The sequence below is a fragment of the Pristiophorus japonicus genome, chromosome 5 (assembly GCF_044704955.1).
Source record: "Pristiophorus japonicus isolate sPriJap1 chromosome 5, sPriJap1.hap1, whole genome shotgun sequence".
In the NCBI taxonomy this organism is placed as follows: Eukaryota; Metazoa; Chordata; class Chondrichthyes; family Pristiophoridae; genus Pristiophorus; species Pristiophorus japonicus.
The window spans coordinates 158,662,523-158,682,268 of NC_091981.1; the positions used below are offsets into that span (position 1 = coordinate 158,662,523).

At 46.8% G+C, this 19,746-nt stretch overlaps 1 protein-coding gene across 1 annotated transcript in view; it reads left to right on the forward strand.

Moving 5' to 3' along the window:
* Positions 1-19,746, forward strand: part of ica1 (islet cell autoantigen 1) — a 384,634-nt gene that overhangs the window by 251,929 nt on the left and 112,959 nt on the right. The window contains exon 9 of the mRNA XM_070881029.1: positions 4,945-5,045. Within this exon, the coding sequence (XP_070737130.1) occupies positions 4,945-5,045 (101 nt within the window). The remainder of the gene's footprint in view (positions 1-4,944; positions 5,046-19,746) is intronic.

The window sequence follows — 19,746 nt, forward strand, 5'->3', positions numbered from 1 at the left end:
GCCTGGATCACTCTGGAGGAGCCCTGCATTATGCAGTTGAGTGTGTATCAAAATTTGTGGTAGTATGCTGCATGCTGCACAACTTGCCCATTATGAGGCAACAGCCCTTGCCACCACCTATTGGGTGAAGAGCATGAGGAAGAGGAGTAAGAGGGGGAAATGCAACGCAAAGTGCAGGAACAGGAAGAGGAAGGAACCTAGACAGCCACTTTCTGCCAGGCTCAACGTAATCAGATTATTCATGAACAATACCAGTAACCTCAACCACACCTCTCCATTCACCAACAGTCCCACACTCCTTACCTTTCCTCTATCACTGACCATCATATTGTCCTCTTTCCAACAATACAAAAATAAAAACAACCAGAAAATGCACATTCGAATCCAATTACATACAAAATTACATTTGTGCATTCGCTTAGTGCCTGTCTTCTGTGCGCCTTTGCCTACCCTGATGCTCCTACAAGGTGCTTTCTCAGTGGCTGCAGCATGGGTGGTGGAAAGCTGCTGACCTTCAATTGAGGAAACTGCAGATGGTCTTGGAAGACGACTTCGAGCAACTCTGGGCCTAGAAAATCTGGCTTCAGACCGCACCATCTCAGCCTGGTCTGGCTGCCTACCGGCAACAACAAGGACACTGGCGGGAGTGTTAGGGCTGGGAGCAGGAATGTTGTGATCCTGAGAGTGGACAGTAGATTGGTATTCCCTGGAGCCACTGCCACTTTCCTGGGGTGGTGCCTCAGCAATCCTACTGACCTGTTGGAGAATAGATTGATGGACTTTTGTGACACCATGGAAGCTCCTTTGAACAGTAGTATCCAGAGCCACGATGGCAGCAGTTTGAGACTCCACTTCAGCAGTCAGACCATTAATGGAAACTGCTGGTGCTGCAATGGAAGCTGTGATATTGGCCATCAGATGCTGCATCATGGTCGGCTCTGCAGGTGTGCTTTTGAAAAGGATGGGCTCCAAGCTCTGTGCAAAGCCCTGTGCCACATTGGTGCTGGACTCCTCCATGCTCCTTGGCATTCTGCGGCAGCTTTCTGGCAGACTTTACAACCAGCAGCCTCTCTCTGTGCGACCTTGTCCTCCGGCGAGCCAGCACTGCGCTATCCTTTCCCCCTGCCCTGGATCCTGTGCACTTATGCCCGACGTCTCACCATGTGCCGATCCCTCCTCTCACCTCTTAGGATATATGCAGTGTCAGCCTATGAGCTGCTGGCTTTGAGTGTAAGATAGAGTGATGGTGTTGCTTCATCTTCCTCTTCCACCTTTGACTGGGAAGGCTCCAGTTCTTTGGTATCTGAAATGAAAAAGGGACAAGGGTTGGGTTGTGGTGATGGGAGAGGAGAAAGTAAGAAGTGCGTGACTATATCCTCTGCAGCTTATGAGTCAGAAGAGATTGTGGGATGAGGGAGAAATGGGAAGAAACAAGGAGGATTAGATATGCAGATACCCTCATCATCGATCCCTCCAGTCCCGCCAGTGGCCATGAGCTTAGCGATGCCCCTTCCCATAATTGCCAGCACTGTCTCCTCCATGGACGTTAAAACATGTAGGCACACTTGTCCTCCTGCAGTTCTTTGCTGCTGCCTCCTGTCATGCGCCACAATCTCCTGCAAGAAAGAGGGAAGTATGTCAATGAGTGTCTTGCAATATGTTTGAGTGATGGTTGAATAGCTGCAAGGGGGTGCGAGGCTTCCAACAGTGATAAGTATGTGAGGGAGAGGTAAAGTATATGGGACTAAAAATTAGTTGTCGACCACTTTGAGGCGGTAACATCGCCTGGTCAGTAACTTTTGCGCCTGCCGTTCTTTAATGCCACCGACCGTGATATTCAGTTTTAGCGCCCCAAGAGGGAAGTGGAATGCTGAAGCAAACGTTCCACACTTCTCTTCGAGCGCTAAAGTGCAAAGGCGGGGTGCTAATGCAGTAGCGCTAATGAAGTTCAGTTGCGCTAATACCTACATCTTTGCATTTAAAGGGGAGATTACCTGGCGCCCTGTAAATCATCAGAAAAATGCAAGGATGCAAAATTCATCAGCAGCAATGCAAGGCAGCAGAGAAAGTCAAAGCAGTGGAAACAATGTTGAAATATACCTCTGAATCTTACCTGGCACATACCCGATTGCTTATCCCTTCAAATAGTGTCCCCGGAGTGACTTTGGCAGGTCTGATTGCCTGCTTTATGTGGTGTGATTAGTGCCAGGCGTTAAGTGAGGCGATCCAACTGAAGTTCACATCCGGGGCGCGAAGCAATCATTGATGTCACGATCTGGGTATGCAGCAGGGCAAGGCGCTAAGTGTTATCGCCGCCGCTAAAACTCAACTGAAGTTCCTGGGCAGCGTTCCTGAACACGAGCAGTGAACCATTAGCGGCCCTTTACCACCCCGCCCGGGCGCTAATGGGTGGGGCTAATCAACTGAATTTCTAGCCCATGAATTTTAGTGTTGAGTACTGATTGATAGAGATTGGTGGTAATGGGTGATGAGGGTGTAGAACATAAGAAATAGGAGCAGGAGTAGGCCATTTGGCCCCTTGAGCCTGCTCCACCATTCAATGGCCTCAACTCCACTTCCTTGCCCGCTCCCAATAACCCTTGAATTCCTTATCTTTCAAAAATCTGTCTCTCTCCACCTTAAATATATTCAATGACCCAGCCGCCACAGCTCTCTGGGGTAGAGAATTCCAAAGATTCATGACCCTCTTGACAGATGGGAAAAGCCGTTTTTTAGCGCATGCGCATCGTGCCCAAAAAACGGCTTTTGCGAGGCCTCACCGGGTCTGTGCGCACTTCATATGGACCCGGTGAGGCCGGAATTTTTGGTCCATGATTTTTATAACTTCATTAAGTTGTCCTCCAACTTTTAAAGATTTGTATATCTGAATCCCTAATTCTCTCTGTTCTTCTTCTCCTTTTAAAGTTTTACCATTTAGTGTATATTTCTTCTCCTTGTTCAACCTCCCAAATTCTATAGTCTTCCATTTCTCTGCAGTGAGTTTGATCCAACATCTATCTGCTTAATCTATTAACCTTCTGAAGTTATTTACAGTCCTCTTCACATTTATATAGTTTAGAGGCATAATAATAATTCCATTAGCTGAACAGTAATTGAAAGAGCAGGGTTTTCTGTTCATTGTTTCAAGCTCATTACCAGTCTTCACCTTGATGGTAAGGCTAGCGAAGTCACTCCCCACAGCATCGGTAGCTGAGAGTCACCTTCAAGAGTGATAAACGATTTAACAGCCAAAAAATCTAGAGTAAAGAGGGGTAGGAAAGGGCCATAAACACAACACTGACTTTTGGTTGAGTTCAGCTTATTTTTGCGCGGCTGCGACTAGCTTTGTCCGTCTTTTCTTGATCTCCTTTCAGCCATGGAAAAGCTGCTGAGGAGTGCAGATGCCTTTTGAGCCTTTTCAAAGCCTTTAATAATAATGTTACCCTATTATATCACTTGCTTTAAATTTCACTCAAAGAAAGAACAAACTTGAATCCCAAAAGCACTTCACAGCCAATGATTTACTTTTACGGTGCAGTTGCTTGTTTGAGGCAAATAAGCAGCCAGTTAGTGGACAGCAAGGGCCACACACAGCAGATGAGATAAATGACCAGTCATCTGGCTTTGGTGGTGTTGATCAAGAATTAATGTTGGTCAGGATATGAAGATAATTCCTTGATCTTCAGATAGTATCATGGGATCTTTTATGTCTACCTAAATAAGCAGGTAAGACCTCATTTTTCTCATGTGCTGAGACTATGGGGCTGAAATTGCCTCTTTTTATAGTCCCATTGGGAGCGCTAATGGAACGCAATGAAGTTTTCGCCCGGGCGAGGGGGCTGATTGTGCCTTCCGAGACATTGCCCTGGAGATTTGGGGGCGATGTGCCGGTAACGCCACGCCCCCCCGCATTGCGCCCCGAGCTGGCGCATGCCCAGCAATTAAGTCACCGGCATGCACGCTGACCACTTTGTGACCCATGAGGAAAATTGCCCCACGGGGCGCGAAGCTGGCAGACATCTGCCGCTGGGGCCTTTTGCGCCGTTGGCCACCATGTTTTTTGTCGGCCGTCTCTTGGGTCAGCCCGACAATGGTGGCCCTCGCATCGACCGACCTGCCATCATGCAGCTCCGTTATGGATGCTGGGATGCTGGCCCAGTCGATTGCCTCCCTGGTGGCCCAGTGGCAGCCACCAAAAGGCCTTCAGAGTGCGCAGCGGCCCTCCCATTTAAATGAAGGGGAGGAGGAACATCCGCGTAGCGCTGTGTCCTGAGCGCGGTATTTCACTCAGCACCGTGCTCCGCCCCGGGAGCGCCCCTCCAAAGACGCAGAGTATCGGAGACAGCATTCCGCATCCTTGGAGGGTACGCACATGCTCAATTCTACGTCAGGGGCAGATAATAGTCCCGGCCCAGAAGTTTACTGCCCCCAATTGGGCGTGGGCAATTTCAGCCCCCATATTATAAAATAAAAACAGAAAATGCTGGAAATACTCAGCAGGTCAGGCAGCATCTGTGGAGCATGAAACTGTTATAGTTTCAAGTTGGTAACCTTTCATCAGAACTGGAACATGTTAGAGATGTAACAGTTTTTAAATAAGTGCAAATCCAGGGAAAGGGGGGAGAGGCGGAAAGAACAAAAAGGAAGGTCTGTGATCAGGTGGAAGGCAGGAGAGATTGAATGGCAAAAGGTATGATGATGTAAGGAAAATGGAGGTGCTAATGGGGCCATTAAAACTCACTTACATGGCCACATCTATATCAGGTATCTTTTATTATAAAATATACCCTCTCAAGATAAAAAAGGATCATTTTTATTGCATTGACCCTATAGTGCATTACTTTGATCGATGTTGCACAGCACCTTTGTGTGTAAGTTATAGTGAACATATAATATTCTGTGATTGCCATGTAATTTAAAAGTAATTACATTTTTGTTTTACAGATTTTGCAAGGACCTGTAAACAAATTGATAGAGCAAGCATCACAGGAAGATAACGATGCAAAGAGTAATGTGGCGAAGGTCGCAACTGATAAGAATAATGAGTAAGTTTGAGAATATTCTTAGCATATTTTAAGGAAAAGGTGCAAAATTCAGCTTGACTAGTTGCAAAAGTCTTGATTTGTGTGTTTGCGTGAATGATCTCATTCTTGCTGCAACTTGACTTAAATTTGAAGAGAAAGATCCAGCCTAAAATTCTTCAAGATGCCAATCTTTCACTTCCTGTAATGTTTCTGTAGGACTGAAATCCCACACGGAACAAATAGGCAACACAAGTACATTTGCACCAGTGAAATGCATATTTTGCCAGTTTTTCTGAATATAGGTGGTGAACTCCAAGCCTGATTTGCATTAATGCTGGGCACGCAGATGCAGGAGGAGGGCTGGCTTTCTTGTGCTAAGTATAAATATGATGGCACAGTTCTTAAAGCTGCACATGCACATCCTGTTGCCTTCAAATTAGGAAATTCTGCTTTTTCTGGTGTTTATTGTATTGAAATGTGCCAGGAGTCCACCAATTCTTAGGAGGGAGGGAGGAAAGCTCTCTTTTCTGAGACTGCCTTTGAGGTGATGCTGAGGGAGGAGATAGCAAGGAGAAATGCCATTTTTGGATATAAGGGGCACTTTCCTCAACAAATTAGATTCGGAAAGCGATGCCGAGCAGGTGAATACAGTTTCTCCAATGAAAAGATCAATATCCCAGATGAGAAAGAAATTCAACACTCCAAGAAATTTACCATGGTAAGTGACTGTTGTACTTACTCTAAGCAGTGTTGTCTAATGCCATGTCTGCAACACACACAAAGACTACCTCCTTGACCAGCTGCATGTGCACATGTGATACCTCCTTATCCTTATACACCCTTTGCCCTTTCTAACAATAGCACACGACAATCCAAATTCAGACTTAACACAGCTTTTATCTTCACCGTAAACTTCTCACATAAAGGATGTCTTCATGAAACATTCACCCAATACCCGTTTGCACACTGATGTTCCCACACTATTGTTTAGGGAATAACAGTGGCCAGTTGAATAGCTGTGGCAGGCTTTAAGAAAAAGTTAGAATTGCATTTCACATGAGTGCAAGAGAGAAGACTGATGTATTTGCAAGTGCCTTTAGCAATTAACTAATTTACTGGAATTCTTTGAGGATATAACGAGCATGGTGGATAGAGGTGTACCGATGGATGTGGTGTATTTAGATTTCCAAAAGGCATTCGATAAGCTGCCACACAAAAGGTTACTGCAGAAGATAGAGGTATGCGGAGTCAGAGGAAATGTATTAGCATGAATAGAGAATTGGCTGGCGAACAGAAAGCAGAGAGTCGGGATAAATGGGTCCTTTTCGGGTTGGAAATCGGTGGTTAGTGGTGTGCCACAGGGATCGGTGCTGGGACCACAACTGTTTACAATATACATAGATGACCTGGAAGAGGGGACAGAGTGTAGTGGAACAAAATTTGCAGATGACACAAAGATTAGTGGGAAAGCGGGTTGTGTAGAGGACACAGAGAGGCTGCAAAGAGATTTGGATATGTTAAGCGAATGGGCTAAGGTTTGGCAGATGGAATACAATGTCGGAAAGTGTGAGGTCATCCACCTTGGGGAAAAAAACAGTAAAAGGGAATATTATTTGAATGGGGAGAAATTACAACATGCTGAGGTGCAGAGGGACCTGGGGGTCCTTGTGCATGAATCCCAAAAAGTTAGTTTGCAGGTGCAGCAGGTAATCAGGAAGGCGAATGGAATGTTGGCCTTCATTGCGAGAGGGATGGAGTACAAAAGCAGGGAGGTCCTGCTGCAACTCTACAGGGTATTGGTGAGGCTGCACCTGGAGTACTGCGTGCAGTTTTGGTCACCTTACTTAAGGAAGGATATACTGGCTTTGGAGGGGGTACAGAAACGATTCACTAGGCTGATTCCAGAGATGAGGGGGTTACCTTATGATGATAGATTGAGTAGACTGGGTCTTTACTCCGAGTTCAGAAGGATGAGGGGTGATCTTATAGAAACATTTAAAATAATTAAAGGGATAGACAAGATAGAGGCAGAGAGGTTGTTTCCACTGGTCGGGGAGACTAGAACTAGGGGGCACAGCCTCAAAATACGGGGGAGCCAATTTAAAACCGAGTTGAGAAGGAATTTCTTCTCCCAGAGGGTTGTGAATCTGTGGAATTCTCTGCCCAAGGAAGCAGTTGAGGCTAGCTCATTGAATGTATTCAAGTCACAGATAGATAGATTTTTAACCAATCAGGGAATTAAGGGTTATGGGGAGTGGGTGGGTAAGTGGAGCTGAGTCCACGGCCAGATCAGCCATGATCTTATTGAATGGCGGAGCAGGCTCGAGGGGCTAGATGGCCTACTCCTGTTCCTAATTCTTATGTTCTTAAGGAGGGGCAAGTGGATAATCCCACTCAGCCTCTCTCTTGGTCCCACCATCATAGATGCCAATGTCCAGCCAATTCAATTAATTCGATATGACATTAAGAGGCTGAGTTGACATTGATGGGCCCTGACAACATCTGAGCCAGCTCCGTATTGCTCAGCAACAAGTCCAGGAGCCTCTTCAATGGACTGGAGGAGTTCAGCACAGAATCTGCACTCAAGGGGAGGGAGAGAGGCTGAGAGAGAGGGAGAGGGAGAGGGAAAGAGAGGGGGTGTGAGAGAGAGAGGGAGAGAGAAAGATTGAGGAAGCGAGAGAGGGAGAGAGAGAAGAGAGCAAAAGACATCAGAAAACGAGATAGAAGTGAGGAAAGGGAATGAAAAACAAAGAGAAAATTTGATTGGGAGAGAGAGAAATAGAGAAATAGGATTAGAGAAAAGGGGACAAAAAGCTAGAGAGAGAAATAGAGATCCCGAGATTCACTCAGAGAAAACGGAAATCTCAATCCTGGGGCTCAGACTGGAAACGTTGCTCCAGCTCAGCATTCAGCGTGGTAACAAATGGGAATCTGTTCAACCTCTGCCGCCTCCAGGCTAGATCCAAGGTCGTCCCATCCTCTGTCATCGACACTTGAGTCCACGCACACTCAGGCCAAATTCCAAGCCATCGTCAACACCTTCGCCGAGGCATATGAAATCATGGGCCCTACACTAAACATCCGTAAGACAAAGGTCCTCTAACAACCTGACCCTGCCACACAGCACTGCACCCCAGTTATCAAAAGCCACGGTGAGGCCTTGGATAATGTGGACCATTTTCCATTCCTCGGGAGTCTACTGTCAGCATTATAGGCAGTCCCTCAGAATCGATGAAGACGTGCTTCCACTCTAAAAATGAGTCCCTAGGTGGCTGAACAGTCCAACACGAGAATCACAGTCCCTGTCACAGGTGGAACAGATAGTCATTGAGGGAAAGGGTGGGTGGGACTGGCTTGCCACATGCCCCCTCCGCTGCCTGCGTCTGATCTCTGCATGCCCGCGGCAACGAGACTCGAGGTGCTCAGCGCCCTCCCTGATGGTCTATGGAGAGTCCTCCTCCGTTTCGATTGCCCCCAAAAGTTCGTCACCATCTTCCGTCTGCTCCACGACGACATGCAGGCCGTGATCCTTACCAAAGGATCCATTACAGACCCAATCCACGTCCGGACCGGGATCAAGGAGGGCTGCATCATCGCCCCAACCCTCTTCTCAATCTTCCTCGCTGCCATGCTCCACCTCACAGTCAACAAGCTCCCCGCTGGAGTGGAACTAAACTACAGAACCAGTGGGAATCTGTTCAACCTTCGTCGTCTCCAGGCCAAGTCCAAGACCAGCCCAACCTCTGTCGTTGAGCTACAGTACGCGGACGACGCCTGCGTCTGCGTACATACAGAAGCTGAACTCCAAATCATAGTCAACGTAGTCATTGAGGCGTACAAAAGCATGGGCCTTACGCTAAACATCCGTAAGAGAAAGGTCCTCCACCAACCTGTCCCCACTGCACAGCACTGCCCCCCAGTCATCAAGATCCATGGTGCGGCCCTGGACAATGTGGACCATTTCCCATCCCTCGGGAGCCTCTTATCAACAAGAGCAGACATTGACGACGAGATTCAACACTGCCTCCAGTGTGCCAGTGCAGCCTTTGGTCACCTGAGGAAGAGAGTGTTTGAAGACCAGGACCTCAAATCTGGCAGCAAGTTTATGGTTTACAGGGCTGTAGTGATACCCGTCCTCCTATATGGCTCAGAGACGTGGACTATTTCCAGCAGACGCATCAAAGCACTGGAGAAGTACTACCGACACTGCCTCCGCAAGATCCTGCAAATCCATTGGGAGAACAGACGCACCAACGTCAGTGTTCTTGCCCAGGCCAACAACATTCCCAGCATCGAAGCACTGACCATGCTCGATCAGCTCCGCTGGGCGGGCCACATCGTCCGCATGCCCGACAGGAGACTCCCAAAAGCAAGCACTCTTCTCGGAGCATCAACACAGCAAACAAGCCCCAGGTGGGCAGAGGAAACATTTCAAGGACACCCTCAAAGCCTCCTTGATAAAGTGCAACATCCCCACCGGCACCTGGGAATCCCTGGCCCAAGACCACCCAAAGTGGAGGAACAACATCCGGGAGGGCGCTTAGCACCTCGAGTCTCATCACCAAGGGCAACTAGAAAACAAGCGCAGACAGTGGAAGGAGCGTGCGTCAACCCAGGCTCCTCACCCACCTTTCCTTCAACCACTGTCTGCCCCACCTGTGACAGAGACTGTAATTCCCACCTTGGACTCGTCAGTCACCTGAAAACTCACTTTTTGAATGGAAGCAAGTCATCCTCGACGACGAGGGACTGCCTATGATGATGATGATGATGGTCATCTCACATTATATAGCAGCCCAGATATAGGTGTAAAAAATAAAGATTTAATACATAATCAGTATAACTCCAAACAACTACCAGAACAATAAACAGTGCAGAAAAATAACATATAAACATCATTTACCACCCTTGTGCATTTCCTTATAACCCCTCTTACGCATGCCTAACCTGCAACTCTGCCTCTACGTCTCCCCTGTGGCTGTGGAAAGTGTAGTGTGTGGAGAAAGAGTCAGACTGAACACTGTGAGCTCAAAGTAACGTGTGACCTTAGTCTTTTATTGCAGGTCTCCAGAGTGCCTCTCCAACCTGTGAAGCTTCCTTAAATACCTGTGCTCCCAAGGGATTATGGGATCCCTTGGGACTCCAGGGGATGAGCCCTCTGGCAGCTGTACAGAGTAAATACAAGTCCACAGATATAACAACATTCCCTCCAAAGTCAATAGTGTAACTATTTACAATGTGAGTCGATCTGGGGCCCTTCTTGCCCTGGTTGATCGTCTCGGTGTGAAAGTTGGTGTTGTTGAATCATTTGATGGGCCCTCGCTGGGCTGTTGTGCAGCTGGCCTTGCTGGGCTGCCTGGCGTGTTGGGCCCTGCAGGGCTGCTGTTGATGATAGGTTCTGCTTCATGGTCAACCGTGGTGTCGGTTGCCACTGGTGTGTATGTTGGGGGATCAAAAAAGGTAGGGTCTAAGGTGGGTTGCTCAGGGTAGTCCGTGAATCTGATTTAGTCCAAGTGTTTCCGGTGAATGAGTCCATTTGAAAGTTTGACCCAAAACACCCTGCTCCCCTCTTTGGCCACGACAGTGCCGGGAAGCCACTTGGGACTTTGTCCATAATTTAAAACAAATACAGGATCATTGATTTCAATCTCGCATGACACATTTGCGCTATCATGGTACGCACTTTATTGAAGCCACCTGCTCTCTACATGTTCATGTAGATCGGGGTGAACTAACGAGAGCCTTGTCTTAAGTGCTCCTTTCATGAGCAGCTCAGCAGGTGGGATCCCAGTGAGTGAGTGGGGTCTCATGCGGTAGCTAAGCAGGACTCGGGATAGGCGAGTCTGCAGTGAGCCTTCAGTTACCCTCTTCAAGCGTTGCTTGATGGTTTGCACTGCTCTCTCTGCCTGACCATCGGACGCTGGTTTAAACGGGACAGATGTGACATATTCGATCCCGTTACGGGTCATGAATTCTTTGAACTCAGCACTGGTAAAACATGGCCCGTTGTCGCTCACCAGGACATCGGGTAAGCCGTGTGTGGCAAACATGGTCCGCAGGCTTTCAGTAGTGGCAGCGGACGTGCTAGCGGACATTATCTCAGATTCAATCCACTTGGAGTACGCGTCTACAACCACAGGGAACATTTTACCCAAGAACGGGCCTGCATAGTCGACGTGTACCCTCAGCCACGGTTTGGACGGCCAAGACCATAAACTTAGCGGCACCTCCCTGGTTGCATTGTTTAACTGCGAGCATGTATTACATCTGTGAACGCAGGACTCTAAGTCCGCATCGATACCGGGCCACCACACGTGGGATCTGGCTATCGCTTTCATCATTACAATGCCTGGGTGGATACTGTGGAGGTCATTGACAAAGGTGTCTCTGCCCTTCTTGGGGACCACTACTCGATTGCCCTACAGAAGGCAGTCTGCCTGTATAGACATTTCATCTTTGCGCCGCTGGAACGGCTTTATCTCTTGCTGCATTTCCACTAGGACACTGGACCAGCTCCCGTGAAGCACACAGCTTTAGACTAGAGATAATAAGGGATTCTGGCTTGTCCAGGTTTTGATCTGCCGGGCAGTGACGGGTGATTGCTCACTCTCAAATGCTTCAATAACCATGGCTAGATCTGCGGGCTGCGCCATTTCCTCCCCCATGGTGGGCAATAACAGCCTACTGAGAGCATCGGCGCAGTTTTCTGTGCCTGGCCTGTGGCGGATGGTGTAGTTGTATACGGACAATGTGAGCGCCCATCTCTGGATGTGGGCTAATGTGTTGGTATTTATCCCTTACTCTCGGAAAACAGGGATATAAGTGGCTTATGGTCAGTTTCCAATTCGACTTTTAGCCCAAACAGGTATTGATGCATTTTCTTTACCCTATAGACACACGCTAACGCTTCTTTTTCAATCATGCTGCCGGCTCTCTCAGCCTTAGACAGACTCCTGGATGCATAAGCAACCGGTTGCAGTTTCCCGAAGTCATTAGCTTGTTGCAATACTCACCTGACACTATATGACGACGCATCACATGCTAGTACCAAACGCTTACATGGATCATATAACACAAGCAATTTGTTTGAGCATAACAATTTCCTTGCTTCCCCAAACCCATTCGCCCCCTTTTCATAGTAAGACATGTTGTGGTTCTAGCAGTGTGCTGAGACCCGGTAAGAAATTACCAAAGTAGTTCAAGAGTCCTAGAAACGACCGCATTACATCCTGTGGCCTTGGTGCGTTCTCGATTGCCTGGGTCTTCGCCTTGGTGGGCCTGATGCCGTCCGCCGCGATCCTCCTTCCCAAGAACTCCACTTCAGGCGCTAGGAAAATGCACTTCGAGCGTTTTAACCTGAGGCCCACACTGTTGAGTCGACTAAGAACCTCCTCCAGCTTCTGCAGGTGCTCGACTGTGTTCCGACCTGTGACCAAGATGTTGTCCTGGAAGAGCACGGTGTGCGGGACCGACTTCAGTAAACTTTCCATGTTTCTCTGGAATATTGCCACCGCTGATCGGATTCCAAACGGGCACCTGTTATAAACAAAAAGACCTTTGTGCATGTTGGTGCAGGTGAGGGCCTTCGATGATTCCTCCAGTTCCTGCGTCATGTAGGCTGAAGTCAGATCCAGCTTCGTGAACGTCTTTTCTCCTGCCAGCGTTGCAAAGAGGTCATCGGCATTTGGCAGTGGGTATTGGTCCTGCAGAGAGAAACGATTGATAGTTACTTTGTAATCGCCACAGATTCTGACGGTGCCGTCTCCCTTGAGGACTGGGACACTCGCTGAACTCGATCGGTGAAATGATGCCCTCTCGTTGCAGCTGGTCTAGCTCGATCTTTACCCTTTCTCTCATCATGTATGGTACTGCTCTCGCCTTGTGATGGATGGGTCGTGGATCTGCACTTTTGCTCCTTGGAATTTCCCGAACAGCGAAGGAAATTTGTTTAAGATCTGGGCACACGAAGTTTCGTCAGCGGGCGATAGCGCTCAGACGTCGTCCCAGTTCCAGCGTATCTTTCCCAGCCAGCTGCTGCCGAGCAGCGTGGGACCAGAGTGGTAGCTTATACACCACTCCATCGTAGGAGACCTTTATGGTAGCACTGCTGATTACAAGAATCAGTTCTTTAGTGTAAGTTCTTCGTCTCGTGCGAACTGGAGTTAAGCCTGGCCTTGAGGCCTTGTTGCACCACAACCTTTCGAAAGTCTTTTTGCCCATGATGGACTGGCTCGCGCCCGTGTCCAGCTCCATTGACACTGGGAGTCCATTTAATTCAACATTCAGCATTATCAGGGGACAATTCGTGGTGAATGTGTGCACCCCATGTACCTCTGCCTCCTCTATCAGAGGCTCTATTTCATCGTGATCCTCCGTGGATCTGTCCTCCTCTGCAACATGGTGGTTTGCAGGTTTAACAGGCTTAGCAGCTCGCCTGCACGCTCGTTGGAGGTGTCCCATTGTTCCACAGCGCTTGCAAACATATCCTTTGAATCGGCATGAATGGAAATGATGATCACCCCCACAGCGCCAACAATGTGTTAATGGCCTTGCATTCATCACCCTTAATGGTGGACTCTGAGACATCTATGGACGTGCAGCTGCAGGTATGTGTGACCTGCCCTGTACGTTACGATTCAAAAACATCATTTTGTTCACAGTACTTGTCGCAGCACTTGTGTGCTGAGAGATTTGTTTAGTATTGTCATTGATGGCAATGAACACTATGGCCTTACTCAAGGTTGGGGTCTCTACAGTCAAAAGTTTGCGAAATATGGTTTCATGACCAATGCCAAGTACGAAAAAGTCTCCGAGCATGTGCTCCAAATGTCCTTCAAATTCGCAATGTCCTGCAAGGCGTCTAGGCTTGGTGACATAACTCGCCACTTCCTGGCCTTAAGACCTTTTGTTGGTGTAGAATCGGTATCTCGCCATCAGAACGCTTTCCTTCTGGTTCACATGCTCTCGGACAAATCGTCGTACGATTTCTCCGTGGGTTTCGCTGGAGTGAGCAGATTCTTCATGAGGCTATACGTTGGTGCCCCACAGACGGTGAGGAGGATCGCTCTACGTTTGGCAGCGCTCTCTTCCCCATCTAGCTTGTTGGCCACGAGGTATTGGCCGAGTCACTCCACAAAAGTTTCCCAATCATCTCCCTCCGAAAATACCACCACCACCAATCTGAGGGCGATCAGGTCGGTGCTGTGGCGCCATTACCAGAAGGTCCCCCGTGGCCCGTGGTGGACCCAGCTGCAAAAGCAACACTGAGGTCTTTGGCGGGCATCTAGCTGAGACTGTCAAAGTCTGAAAGCCACCAGATATGACAGCACTTAGATGCTCCGTCGATCTTGCAGAACTGCGGCCATCCTCTCCAAAGCAGCACCAATACGCTCGTTCCCTCGCGTCTGTGCTGCAATGGTAGCTGCCACATTTCCCTCGGGGTGAATTTCCTTTGGGAATAACGCCCCAATTAAGACTGCAAACTTTCAGGTTTGAAGGGCTAATAAGACTGGAACACTTGTGGTCAAAAAGCTGAATTTGGATCCAATGGCCGCCTCACACATTGTGGCGCTAATCGGGGGAAAAGAGACCACCACCTTTCTGGCGGCACTGAATTTAGGGCCCATCGACACATATTCTAACATCCCTTGTTAGTACTTCATTTAAGGAGAGTACAGTGTGAAGGGTTAGATATAGAGCTCTTGATTTTGGAAGGTAAAAATTGTAGTGGTGCCCAATGAAGAAAAGGGAGAGTGGCCAGTGAGTTTATTTGTCTGGCCTGGTCAGGGCAATGAATTTCTTGTGGTATGGTCTGCTATTCTGCATTGTGAGATTTGGTGCTCAGTGCCACGTCCCACCACATTTGTCAAGACACATTTTCTATGGCTTCCCATGGAGACCCAGCTGTCCATTTATCTGCTATGCAGTCCCATTGAGAAGGGTTTGCAGGTCGTTCTCAAAAGAATGGTATGCTCTATTGTTCCTCTTTTGTCAGTCACATCCTGGGCTAACAGACATTCTTGATAAGAGTGACAAAACACACATGAGCCGCCCTGTGCAACCAGCTAATAGTGAACTGTGATCAAAGCAATTTGCAATATGCCTGCTGTTTCTTCCAACATGCTACTGCAATTATCAGCCAGAATTAACTTTTTTAAAGGCTGTAGTCTAATTTCTGAGTAGTCTCAGCACATTATTCCCATTTTACATGAGATTTGTATGAAAAGATCCTCCAAGGGATATGCAAATGAACTGCCCACAACATTCTGGAGGATCAGAACATCAGCTGGCTCACCACAGAATTCATGAATGCAAATCTGATGCAAATAACTTTGTGGAATTTCAGGGCCTGTGAAGAAGATATAGAGAAGGGCAACAAGGATGATTCCCAGCCTAAGAGCACTGAGCTGTGAAGATAGACTTAGCTATGAAGATAGACTTTATGGGGGTAACTTTGACATTGGCAAATCGTGTAAAACAGACGATATCGGATCAGCCGCCCATTATACATCTCAAAAATGAAAATCGAGAGTAGTGTATAACAGGCAGCTGATTGATCTGCCTGTATTACACTATCGCTCAAAGTCAAAATTACCTCCTTGTGGGATTTGGATTCACTAGAAAGTCTTGGAGGTAGAAGGAACTGATTCGGGCATTTAAAATGATGAATGATATCAACATCATGTAAGTAGATTGAGTTTGAAGTAATGGGCTGGTTTGAAATGGGGCCACGCAATAGACTGAGAAAGCCGGGATTGAGTTTTAATGTTTGGAAGTTGAACTTTTCTGAGAAAGTGTTTGACCTGTAGAACTGGATTGAGAGGTCCTTCAAGAAAGTGTTTGATGCATTTTTGAAAAATTTTGTGATTGCGGAATATTTAAGGTGACACTAATTCCTCCAGGTAATAACTAACGGGTTTGGGGCTTGCCTAATTGTTTAACAGAGGATTCCTGAATTAGCTGAAGGTCCCTGTGTTTTAGTGTAGAGGAGTTAAAGGGAGAGGAAAGATAGGTACATGGTGATGAGATCCAATAAAATATTGGCTGAGGGTGTATGGGTCTGGTGAGCTTGTCTTGTCCTTCGTACATAACATATTAAGGTTCAACTTTCATCTGAGTGATCAGTGATTCAGCAATAAAATTGGTGGATCATCCTTTCCTGATTTTAAGCTACTGTTTGGTGGGGCAAGGGTTAAGATGTCAAGGCAAGGGTAAGCAGTAGCAGGCAATGCAATGGATGCCCAGAGTATATGCTGTGTGTGCGTGTATGAGTATGAACTGGAGACTTAGGTGGAAAGTGTTAAGGAAGGAAAAATGACCAAACGACCTGTTGCCTTGGCTTCCAGCTTCACCACCTTCATAGCTGCATGACCCCCAGTGATGTCAGTGGTGCCATCCTGCATTGGAATGAGAATTTGCAACATTCTCATGCACACCCCCACTTTCTTCCAGACTTCCTTCTGTTGTGTACAAGCATCTGCTGCAAGAAGAGTAAGAGTGGGTTAGTGTGTGGCATGTGAAAGGGTTATGAATATATGTGGGGCATAGTGTGCATGCTGAGAGAAAGAAACAGCAGGTGTATAAAAGAGGGTCAAGTTGTTGAATGAAAGAAAAGGTATACAATTTGAAGTATCAAAGAACTTAACAAAAATGTGGGAATTAATCTAAATCTAAATGAAATAAGAGCAGATTATTGGTTGAGCCAGAATGGAGAGCATTAGCAGGTGTTGAGTGCAACAACAACTTTTATTTATATAGCGCCTTTAATGTAGTAAAACGTCCCAAGGCGCTTCATAGCAATGTTACAAGACAAAACAGATAAATTTGACGCCGAGCCATAAAAGAAGAAATTAAGGCAGATGACCAAAAGCTTGGTTAAAGAGGTTTTAAGGAGCGTCTTAAAAGAAAGAAAGGTGGAGAGGTTTAGGGAGGGAATTCCAGAGCATAGGGCCCAAACAGCTGAAGGCACGGCCACTGATGGTTGAACGATTAAAATCAGGGATGCTCAAGAAACCAGAATTAGAGGAGTACAGATATCTCAGGGTTTCTGTAGCTGAAAGAGGTTACCGAGATAGGGAGGGGTGAGTGCATGGAGGGATTTGAAAACAAAGATGAGAATTTTGAAATCGATGCATTGTGTAGGTCGGCGAGCAAAGGGGTGATGGTTGAACGGGACGGTGTGACTTAGGAGATGGGCAGCCGAGTTTTGGATGACCTCAAGTTTAAGTAGGATAGAACTTGGCAGGCCAGGAGTGCATTGGAATAATCAAGTCTAGAGGTAACAAGCAGCAGATCAGCTGAGGCAGGGACAGAGACGGGCGAAGTTATGGAGGTAGAAATAGGTGGTCTTAGTTATGGCGTGGATATATGTTCAGAAGCTTATTTCAGGGTCAAATATGACACGAAGATTGAGAACAGTCTGGTTCAGTCTCAGGCAGATGCTAGCGGAGAGGGATGGAGTCGGTGGCTAGAGAACGGACTTTGTGGTGTGGATCGAAGGCAATGGCTTTGGACTTCCCAATAATTAATTGGAGAAAATTTCTGCTCATCCAGTACTGTATGTCGGACAAACAGTCTAACAGTTTAGAGATGATGGAGGGATCGATGGAAGTGGTGGTGAGGTAGAGCTGGTTGTCGTCAATATACATATGGAAACTGTTTTCAGATGATGTCGCCAAGGGACAACATGTAGATGAGAAATAGGAAGGGGCCAAGGATAGATCCTTGGGGGACTCCAGAGGTAACGATGCGGGTTGCAGATGATTCTCTGGCTACGATTAGATGGATAAGAATGGAAACAGGCAAATGCAGTCCCACCCAACTGGACGACGGTGGAGAGGCGTTGGAAATGGATGGAGTGATCAGAGGCTGCAGACAGGACGAGGAGGGATAATTTACCTTTGTCACGGTTACAAAGGATGTTATCTGTGACTTTGATGAGGCCCAGTTCGGTACAGTGGCAGGGGCAGAAACCTGATTGGAGGGATTCAAACATGGAGTTCTGGGAAAGATGGGACGGATTTGGGAGTCAACAACATGTTCAAGGACTTTGGACAGGAAAGGGAGGTTGGAGGTGAGGCAGTAGTTTGCAAGGATGGAGAGGGTCAAGGATTGATTTTTTTGAGGAGAGGGATGATAGCGGCAGATTTGAAGGAGTGGGGAGGACAGTACCTGGGAAGAGCGGTATTGCAGGGCTGTGTTCAGAGTAAGGCCATTGAACCTTTTCCGGCACTGCAACGAGATCTCGGGAGTGATGCTGCCAGCACTGACCTGCTCAACCACCTCTCTCTATGCATGTGACTTATTGGTCGTGGAACCCATCTGCTACCTAAGGGAGGCAGGATCTCCTTCCTGACCCAGACTTCTTCAATAAGCACCTCCACCTCAGTGTCTGAAAATCAGGGTACCCTGTCCATCGACATCATGTCTGCTACTCCACAATGCGCTTTGCACACATCACCAATGAAAACTGCAACTCCTCTTTAAGAGATGAAGGCTGGCTTTAAGAAGTAGCAGGCCGTCCCAAAGAGAGATCTGCCTGTACGCAATGTGATTAAAGTAGCTCGGCATTCAATTTTCATTGGGGTCAGATCAACAACACAATTGGGGCAGAGTGGACGCCCTATCCATTGCCCACCCAGTATACACTGCAGGTAGAAATCGCCTCCATATCTCTACATGCATGATGTATTTTGGTTGCAAGAGTTTACCTAGGCCCAGGTGGCAAGAAGCTGAGCCCACTGGGCAGGGTTTGTTCATCGGAATTGCTTGTTATGTCAAATGGTTGCCAAGACAGACGATGGTGCCTTTCGCAGTCAATTACTGTGCCTCAATGGAGATCAAGTACAGACTGCCACACTGCAGCAGACGGAAATTCATGCTGTAGTCTCCAGTGTGAATTCCATAGTTTTTTATATTTTGCTTTGCAGAATGGTGTGACTACAGCTTGTATCGCTCCCATGGGAGACAGAACAGCAGATATTGCAACAGACATTTGATGAAAAGAATATCTTTGGCAGACAGGAATAGAAATGCCAAAATAATTTTTTTTTAAATACCAACAGATCTTATATCCTGTGTTCATATTGATGAAACAAATGTTGAATTATCAGGCACTAGTATTCCTAGCTAGTTGTCATATGTTGTGACATGGAGCATCACAATGCATGCATCGTTGATGCTTTAGCCAATTGTTTTACATTTCTTTATTTTTAGCTGTTTAGTCAGTTATTATATTTAGTATGAAATTAATAATTGCAAATGGTAGTGATACAACCTTGCCAGAATGATACTTAGATCTTAAAATTGCAATTTCATGCTGAATAAAAGTTCGTATTACTGATGTGAAATTGTGCCACGGAGCTGTATAATGTGGATATATTTTGTGAAGTGATTTGTTTATTCTGATGCTCTTGCAGTGAGGATAGTTACATTAGCTTGGATCAGGGCACAGTCCACAACTACATTTAAAATTTACACTGAAAAAACACATTTCTCAGCAGACATTGCATTAAAAAATTGTGAACTATTTGGATCATGTATTTCCAATAAAAATTCAGGCTGCTGCATTATTTGTGAGGCAGAAATAAATCATGCATTTTGTGTTTGTGAGAATATTTTATGAAGTATTTGGAAAATATGTTTGACAGAAAAATGAACAAAACAGACTTCAGTTATTTCTGTAACATTCTTTACCATACAGCATACTATGTGACAGCACCAT